The sequence below is a fragment of the Harpegnathos saltator genome, unplaced genomic scaffold (assembly GCF_003227715.2).
Source record: "Harpegnathos saltator strain DR-91 unplaced genomic scaffold, Hsal_v8.6 scaffold756, whole genome shotgun sequence".
Lineage (NCBI taxonomy): Eukaryota > Metazoa > Arthropoda > Insecta > Hymenoptera > Formicidae > Harpegnathos > Harpegnathos saltator.
Genome location: NW_020230600.1, coordinates 67,360 through 77,425, shown reverse-complemented (window position 1 = coordinate 77,425; position 10,066 = coordinate 67,360). Strand labels below are relative to the sequence as shown.

The 10,066-nt window shown below is 44.7% G+C and overlaps 1 protein-coding gene across 1 annotated transcript; it reads left to right on the top strand.

Moving 5' to 3' along the window:
- Positions 1-2,666: 2,666 nt before the first annotated feature.
- On the top strand, positions 2,667-3,254 carry LOC112590224 (uncharacterized). Its single transcript, XM_025306108.1, has one exon. The coding sequence runs from the start codon at positions 2,667-2,669 to the stop codon at positions 3,252-3,254; it is 588 nt and encodes a 195-aa protein (XP_025161893.1).
- Positions 3,255-10,066: the final 6,812 nt, after the last annotated feature.

Genomic DNA, 10,066 nt, shown 5'->3' with positions numbered 1-10,066 from the left:
TTTCTTTTGCATAATTAATTAGCAACTTGAGTTAGAATCCCCCTATTCTATCTACTAAACATCCTTGGACATTGATCGTTTGCGGTCTTGCGGGTTATGGGAAAACGGTTTTCGTAAAGACTTTTCTTCGCTATTTACCCGCGATGGCGGATACACGTTTCGACAGGATCCTATTTTATTATGCCGAGAAGCAAGAGGCTTACCGCCAACTACAGCATGAAGCGGCGAAATCGGGACGATGCGTGATAGAATTTCGAGAAGGCTTACCGCGCCCGGATGAATATTCAAACGATCCGCTTGTCGCGAAAGTGGTGATAATAGTCGATCTCATAAGAGAATCGTCATCGTGCGAAGTAATCGTCGATCTGTTCACGAAAGGTAGTCATCACAAAAACTTCAGTGTTATACTCATTTTACAAAATCTATTTAATCAAGGACGCGGACAACGAGATATTTCTCTCAACGCGAATTACATCGTGGTGTTCAAAAACCCTCGCGATCGTGCTCAGATTCATCACTTGGCCAGGCAGGTATGTTCGGAAGATTCAAAGTTTTTGGAAGAAGCTTACTATGACGCTACATCGTTTCCACATGGGTATTTGTTGCTCGATCTGAAACAATCTACCCCGGATGAGTATCGGTTTCGTACATGCATCTTCCCCACTGATACTACGTATTATGTTTACGTTCGGCGTGGATCCACCAGAAGTTACATGTAAAACCTATGCATACGATCATTCTGCGACGGTCTTATCGTCGTAATGGCAGTGAGTGGGGGGAGCAGAGCAAATGCGAAAAAGGGCGATAAAACCGCAAACGCAGCAAAACGGTCCATTGGTGAGAAAAACATCTCTCTTCTGAAGGCGTTGTGCTATTTGACGGAGAAACCACGTGCTACCTTTCTGCGTGAAGCTGACCGTGATTTCATCAGATGTATTTGCGAGTGCACCTTCAACACGCTCAAAGATAACGTACCGACAGAAGAGAAAAGAATCGCGTATCGCGTTACAAATCAACGTTGCGTCATATCGCTAATGATTGCGGTGATTGAAGAAGCAAACGGAAAGCGATAATGCAGCGAGGCGGATTTCTACCTTATCTGATCGTCCTTATACTCGGGGCTATATTATCCAAAATTATCGGTAATTGAGACTGTTCACGCTTGAACCATGGAAAGAGCCAAGAAGATGGTACTGATTTCTACGGATAATCTCGAGAGATTGCAGCAACAGGCTCATATATCAACGACTTCAGCGTCGTCGTGTCGTCTTCCTCGACTGCGATCTCCTCTGTTTTGACAGATAATGCCGTAACTGGGCTGAACATAGCACCAGTAGAGAATGAAAATTCGGTGCGTACTCCGGGTTCCGTCCTGTCGCGTCTCGACACCGAGATGCATAGAATTCTCAACTCTCCGGTCCTCGGAGGAGCACGGAAACGAAAAATGGAAATTGTATAGAGAAGTACTTCAGCGATATCTGTACATTTTTCAAGAGTGGGAAAAACACCGATTACGCGGAAAAAAAGAAGAGAAGCCTGTTGTTGGTGAGGTCGACGGTGATGATAACGGTAGAGAAGGGGAAAATACTCCTCGCGAAGATGACGATTATGCTGATGAAAACGCGGTAGAAAAAAACGCTGGTATGGCTGTAAATGAAGATATTCCTAACCTAGAGACTGACATACATCGAACGTTGAATGTTTCTCAACACATACGAGACGAAGGATGCAGTCGTCATCATCGCACCAGCGAACAGAAAAGAATCGGAAGAATACTGAATAAAGTGCCAAACAGTTACCGGGCTAAAGCGCGCAAGCTGCTGACCCAGTTGTGTGATGTGGCGGTACCTGGTCGATTAAGTTGGGACAGACAGGGAGTCGTAATTATAGACGATAGAATTCTGAGAGGATCGAATATCGTCGATCTCTTGAACGACGCCGCTCGCGAACGAAAAACTAGCAGAGCGGTAGCGAGAGTACAGTTTGCACGACTTTTGCGTGAAGTGAATACTCCTCCGGAATTTGTAGGAAGTCGGGAATTACTGGAGGAAGACACGGAAGAAAATGATCTTTCTGCGAGATTGAGAGAAACTCTTTCGAGAGGTAGCAGTACCCCGCTCCCGTCACCTAACGATCAACTTTGGTCTAAACGTAAGATTGCCCAGATGTCGCTTGAGGAAAAGGATGACAAGGATGGACGGGCGCTTTTGTAACAACAAATGAGAATAGTAATAAAATGCATATGAGCGGTGACGTTTCTAAACCAACGAATAAAAGATGTGTGATAGATTGGAACCCGTTAGAATTGAGTATAGCTTCTTCAACGGCTAACAGCTATGCACATCGACTTCCACCAGCGAAGGGGCGAACGTGCAAGCGTGCTATCGGGAAGCGTCTCTCGCGGGAGAAGAACACGACGGTGGGCGTGTACACGTAACATTTATAACTTCTGATCAATATAGGCTTAAACGCGAGTGAGCGACAACGCATCAAAATTAGCGAGTAAAGGATGTTTGATCAATTGGAACACGCTGGAATGACCGACCTCGCAAAATTCTATTACGATCCTGCACACTATGCGGGATACTCTGCGATAAAAAATCTTTCGCGAACAGCAGGACCCGGCTCCGCCCGTGAAGAGATTATTCGTTGGCTTCAGTCGCAGGATGCGTAGACACTTCATCGACCGATACGACATAAATTTTCCACGTTTGCATTACAACGTCACGAATATCGACGATCTGTGGGAAGTCGATTTGATCGAGCTCGCTAATCTCCGAAATTACAACGAAGGCTATTGTTACTTGTTAACAATCATCGATGTGTTTAGCAAATTTGTCTGGGTGGAACCAATACGAAGTAAGTCTTCGACCAGCATGACGGAGGCTTTTCGTCACGTACTCTCAAGAAACGGAGGGCGGATTCCGACGTGGTTGCAAAGTGACAAGGGTAAAGAATTCATCGGTCAAACATTTCAAAATTTTCTGAAGAAAAAGAACATATGTTTTCGCACATTGCGAAATCCTGATGCCAAAGCAGCGGTGGTCGAACGCTTCAACAGAATGTTCGAAGAACGCTTATGGCGCTATTTTACACACAAAAATATACATCGTTATATAGATGTTTTACAAGGAATCGTGCACGCTTACAACCATACTCGACATTCCACCATTAAAATGGAACCGGCAAGCGTCACGTTGGACAACGCACGCCTTGCTCGTGCATATGCAGCAGCGATACTACCATCTCGATGAACTCGATCGAAGAAATCATAGTCGAGGAGCTAAATACTGTGACGTGGCGGCCGTGGAGGCGCCCGTCACAGTGCGAACCCTCGGTCCCTACGCGAGAATTGCGAGGGCGAAGATTACCGCGCGAGATTTCTGGGGAGGGGGAGAGAAGTCAAATTGCCCCACCCCCCGAAGTAATTAGACATTAGAGTTAAGAGTGCAAGTGCGACGGTCTCGCGTCCCCAAGATTTGTGCCCTTGGACCTCCCGAGCCGGTCACCAGGACAGGACGACCAGGAAGGATGCCGAGGACGCCGCTCATCGCCCGGCGCGGCCAGATCAGGTGATTACGCTCTTTTTTCGTCTCGTCTCAGAAAATTAATCGTTATCCCGCAAAGATTATCGCTGCCGTGTATTATTCAACAGGCTACAACGACAACACGGACGAGGCCACGAGATACCGTCGAGCACGTTCTCGACGCATAGGTCGCTAGCCGAAAAACAACGGCTAGACAGACCGAGAACAATGCTCGTGGGACGCTGAGAGAGAGAGAGAGAGAGAGAGAGAGAGAGAGAGAGAGAGAGAGAGAGAGCGAGCGAGAGACGGAGAGAGAGCGAGCGAGAGAGAGCATCCGTTCCGCGGATTGTCAACAAAATTCGCGGAAGAATTCCCGGAAGGAAAAAAGCAACAAAGACGAGATACGAGAAAATTCATTTTTCTCTCGGAATAATAAAATTGGTTTTCGTCTCGCACGGAAGACAGATTAGCTTGGCCTCTCGAAGAAAGAGATTCGTTTTTTGAACTCGCCACGGAGAGAAAGAGTGCGTTGGTGTCCTCGAAAGAAAGGATTGTTTGGTGTTCCACTCTAATTAGAGGAAGTGATTTCGTACCGTTCTCGAAACGTTCCGATCTCGATTGAGAAGAAGCGGGGTGCAGTGCCTGGCCGTACCGAGCGAAGCGAAACCGGGGACAAAGACGGCCGCTGACCCCACGACCAGATCAACCGGCCCACAGACTATCAAGGACCACGCCACCGGGAGGTTCCCGAAATTCTATAAGATCGTCCACCTGCAATTCTTTCGGTGTTCCGTTTACGTGTCGCGTCCCGAGAAAGTCATTGTGTGCGTCGAGCGGTATCGACTTCGCGTAGGAGCGACGGGGGAAAATTAATTGTACCGTCCTGTAAACATTTCGGAGCATACCGGCTCCCGGAATAAAGTCAGATTATCGCAAACAATCGCGTCCTTCTTTCTTTGTCTGCTTCCGTCTGATTTCCGCCGTAACTCATCCGGTCTACCGACTATAATTCCCATAGAGCTACCGGGTCCGTCGGACTCTCGCGTCGCGGCCGACCGTTAGTATTTTTTTCGTGTTGGTGATCGGTGCGGCTCTTCGCACCTGACGCCCAACAACTTTGTGCGGTTACGAGCGGCCGGGGCGCGTGGGTTGACGGCAATTTGCCGACGGCAACACAAATCATGTCGCAATACAAAGTGGGTACATTAGTGCGAGTCAGTAGAGCGAAAGGAGTCTTTGAGAAAGGATATGAGGCGAACTGGACGGAAGAAATATTTCGGATTCTCGAATGGCGAAATCCTCGTGTGTATGAATTGAGTGATCTGTCAGGTGAAGTGATCGAACGGAATATTCTACGAACAAGAACTGGCCAAGGTAAATAAAAACTTATAAGAAGAACAGTTTATCGTGGATAAAGTGATACGACGCAGAGGACAAGGAGCTAATAAAGAATTATTCGTCAGCTGGCGAGGTTACCTCTCTAAATTCAATTTCTGGATACCTGCTTCGAACCTAAAGCTGCTTCCAAACCATGATGGGGGAAAACCGGTTTTCCATGACTTTACTGAGCAATAGTAGCATGTGACACTATCCAGAAAATACAACTACTTCATTTATTACGGAATTGCCTCAAGAAGTGCAGCTGACTGGTTTATGGGAAGTTGCGCTTACCGAAATTCAATTCCCCTTTAGTTTTTTACACCTGCGTCCCGAGGAAGATGTAGAACTCAAATTCGTTTCGTTACCACGTGAAAATATTAATACCAATTGCGTCAAAAAAGATGAAGACCAGCTACCCAAATTCGGAGTTAACCGTATAACGCCGGGTGTTTACGCCATGATGAGCGAACTGTTACAGGCTTCAAACAACGCTAGCTCATTGCTCAAAACGCACATTGCTTGGCGCCAGGATCCTCATCATGGTCGTAAAGTAACGCTGTACTGCACATGCGATATTAAAGAATGCAATAGACTTCATTTCGTGAAGTTTTCCGACAAAGTGGCTCGTATGCTTGGCTTCGATATGTATAGAACGAACGAAGAATTAATTCATCTTAACTTGTCCAAAATTATGCAGGGACGTGTAGCGTACTATCCCAATACTGATCGTAATGTGAATCCCCAGAAAGCTGGAGAAGAAAAGTTTTACGCTTTCACTACGACAAAACGTAAACTTATGTCCGACGAACCAAGTAGTGTGGTGCGGGGTGTACCTGATAAACTATTTGTTTATTGTGATATTTGCGAATCCTATATAACGGGAGATGTGCATTCTCCTCTTCTCCGAGTGGTTCCCGTCGACTATAACGATAGTAAATATGCTTACGGACGTAACATGGTGAAACATTTTTCGCCACCGAATTATATTCCATTGCGATTAACATGTTTCCGCACGATCGAAATAGATATAAGAGATCAGGTTGGCGAAAGAATACCATTTGAATTTGGGACGTTGACAGTTACATTACAATTTAGACGTCGAGATTAGAGATAATTAGAACACATAGATATGACGCATTATTTAGAATATTACGAAGCACTATCCGGGGAAAATCGTGGAGGCGGAATTTCACGGGTTTTCGTAGGATCGCGGTATCAGAGCGGTCACGGTATCGGTAGCTTTCTCGGTGGTCTGTTCAGACGGGTGTTACCTTATTTGGCCAGTGGTGCGCGTGTCGTTGGAAAAGAAGCTCTACGCGCAGGGATTAATATACTCGATGATGTGGGGAATAACACACCATTGGAAATAGTTGTTAAAACGCGCCTCAAGGAATCAGGCTCAAATCTCAAAAGAAGAACGGGAGAACACATCAACAACCTGATGAAGGGGTCGGGATATAAAGTTCCTGCGAAAGTCGGAAAAGCTCAGTTTCTTTTCAACACGCCAAGCGGATACAGCGGTAAATCATCTTCGCGCAAACATCGGGTCAGCGCTTCTAAATCAAGTAAGAGGAAAGTGACTCGAAGAAACGCACCGAGGAAGAAATCGGGTAAGAAGCTAGCGAAGAAACCTACGAAGAAGAAGCGTTCAGTGAAAAAAAGCGGGAGAGGACTCACTAAACGTCGGGGAGTTATTAAGAAGCGTACTGTATCAGACATTTTTTCCTAAACAACAAACGTGTGCTTTCGAAGCATGTCCTTTCTTCATACGCATTCCTGCGAATGTTTAAAGAGTGAACTCGATCTCTTCACCCTGCCGCCTACACAAACCAGTATTGAGAGTTCATAATGGATTCACTACAAACCCGTGTCTTCTCTCACGGACGACGCGCCCGTCGAATTCGTCGTACCCGGGCATAGAGAAGAATACATAAATTCAACGAACACTGGATCTCATAGGTCATCTTCACTGCGACGTCTTCAATCAAAATAAATTCTTGATCAACGGTTTCGAAGTGCACAAGAGGCTTGTTCGTTCGAAAGATTCCTTCTGTCTTATGGAGGGAAATACTATGTCACAGATACGCATTTTAGATGCTACACTACTCATCAGCTACTCAAGAGCTAGAATAAACCCAGGCATATTGCTCATACGAAAATGTTGACCAGGACTACTGCTAAATACTCCCTCACGAGAGTCGAGGTTAAATCATTCACGATTCATAGCGGCGTCGTAGGAGAGACACTGGACCATGTCATTCTTGAACAAATACCAAAGCGTATAATTGTCGGCTTCGTCGATAACAAAACGTTTAACGGTGCCCAGCATTTAATCCATTCAATTTCAAGGATTATAGAATAAATATCTTTTCGTTGTATGTCGATGGTACTCAAATCCCTAGCAGACCATTACAACCCAAATTCTCTGGTAACGAGATGCTCTACGCCGAGGCGTATCATACCCTTTTCTCAGGAACGGGCATTCATTTTTTGAACGAAACTAATTCTATATCCAGAGAAGATTATCCTGCTGGTTATACTCTTTTCGCTTTTGATCTCACTCCTGATCTGTCAGCTAATTGCGCGGGCCAATGGAACCTTGTGAAACACGGTAGTTTGCGAATGGAAGTATGATTCGAAAGAGCCCTCACACAATGGTCAATTGCTTAGTTTACGCTGAATTTGAAAGTGAGCTGGAAATAGATTCTTCTCGTCAAGTCATTGTAGATTATAGCAGTTAAAGAAACACATCTCCCACTTTTCTTTTCGGCGTCTTTCCCCTTCCCGTGTAAAGATTTTCAACATCATTCTCCTCCAGAGTAAAAATTTTGAGAAAAGAACTCAGTTGACTTCGAGGCGTAAAGAGTATAGTTTCGACAAGCAGAATTGCGAATACAGCGAGAACATGGATGTGATCATCGAAGCGCAGTGTTTCCGCGATAGCAACGATACTTATGTGCTCAAGGAGGTGGCTATTATCGGTATTAATGAGGCATTTGTCGGACATTGGATCTTAGCTCCATAGTATTCATTTGCGGAATTGAACGAAAAATCAAGACGGGTAAATAACTGGCTTTCACTGAATTATCATGAAATCGAGTGATACGATGTGCAGATTAATCCAAAATATTTTTATCCGCGCTTGCGTGAAATTACGAGTCATATTCGTGACTTCATTACAAATGGCAAGGAAAAAGCGAGCTACTTGCAAAATTTATTAGCGCGAAACGTGTATAATCTGGAGAATATCTCGCCGACGTCCAGTGATCTTTCACCCAGCGAACAAATAGAAGGCTGCTCATTCCACACATTTAGAAGACACAGACGTTATCATTGTGCATTACGCGATATATACAAATTGAAACACTGGTTCATCGAACAAAGTCAAATCAACATCAAGAAACGCGACAATATCTATGTGACCCGGTGCTTGTTCTCCAAAATTGACAAGAAGACAGAGGAAATAGTTATTCCGACAAATCAGGGAGCGAACAGTCACCGGTTGAAGAAGAAGAAAACAAGACAAATACTGAGTTGGAACATTCCGTCGAGCCGTCGAAGACTATAACAATCGCGTTACCAGAGGTAAACGAAATTATATAAAATGAATTCACTCGAAATTCAACATGCATTGCAATATCTCAATGCTAGATACACAGGCGTCTATCCAGCCGACAGACTATCGAGGGTGTGGACGAGGTCGACGGCAGTAGTCGCTAATACGGACAATCATGATCGTCCGGGACAGCACTGGGTCGCATTCTACGTCGATCGGAATGGAGCGGCCACATACTTCGACAGCTACGGGATGCTACACTGGGACTCACGATTTCTCCTGTGTCTTAGAAGAAATTCCGTCATTTACCAATGGAATACCTTTCAGCTACATGGGCTCTTATCGACGACTTGTGGTCATTATTGCTGTTTTTTTCTTTATATTATGTGTCGGGGTTATAATCTCGGGCAGTTTAACAGTGTGTTTACCAATAATTGTAACCGAAACAATCAGTTGATTGTACGAATATATAAGAAAATCTTTTGCCAATGTAAGCATAAATCGCTAGATCATCATATCCCTGTGTACCAAATTCAATCCTGTATTAAGAAAAATGTATAAGAATAAAATGTGAATTGATTCTATGAAAAATATTGTGCATTCCTTTCTCTTCACCTCTTCTCTCTTCCCTGTGATTTCCACTTCGAGGTAACAAATCCCGTTGTAAACTTTTCGAGTTCGAAAGCGAGGGGACCCGCACAGGTAAAAATATTCGGGTAGACATAGACCGGAGGTATTGTCTTCCAACAATCGCTGGGTAGTTTTTGTCTTCGAAATGATCCCTACCTGCTCGAACATGCTCGCACACGCTCGTGAGAGCCGAGACCCGCGGTCTCATGGTGGGGGCTTGAGTCCCCGTAGGTTCTAGAATTTACCAAATTTTTCACGCGTGACGTCAATACTCTTCGTATGTATACAATATATAGTAATATATCTGTAAAGTAAGTGTACGGCATAAATACAGTTGGCTTCAAATATCGTCCTAGTTTTTTGTGAGCCGATAGATGAAGTCTTTGTCGTGAATGCTTTGTCACAAAAGATTCAGTTGGCGTCGAACTCTAACCTGAGAAACATATTAACCGCCATGAGTGCCGCATACGCATCGCGCTACGAGGCTGTATTCGTTTGTTCCCATCCCAAAGGACCAAAAATGTCATATGCAGTGGTTGCTAAATACATGGGAAAGTCAAAATCGTTCGTCGCTAAGTGAGTTCAGCAATATAAGAAGATCAAAAATGTCGATGACTTGCCAGAACGTGGCTCGATAGGCAAAGTGACGCCGAATATGGAAAAGAAATTGTGAATTTGTTTAAGCGGAACCCGACCTTAACATTGCGACAAGGAGCAACAAAATTAAAACAGAAGGGTATAGAAGTATCACATACAACTATTCGAACCCATCTCCTTGCGCATAACCTCAAATATCGAAGCACAATGAAGAAACTACTGTTAAGCAAAAAACATGTGACGAAAAGACTGACTTGGGCAAAGGAGAATTTGGACCGAGATTGGAGCAATGATCCGATCTTTACGGACGAAGCTTCTGTTTGGGGATATACTGCCATCCGACGTTCCTGGTCAACTTTGACCAATAGATTAATAA

Excerpts from the sequence above, each read along its gene's own strand:
- LOC112590224 (XM_025306108.1), top strand. The coding sequence starts at position 2,667 with ATGCGTAGACACTTCATCGACCGATACGACATAAATTTTCCACGTTTG.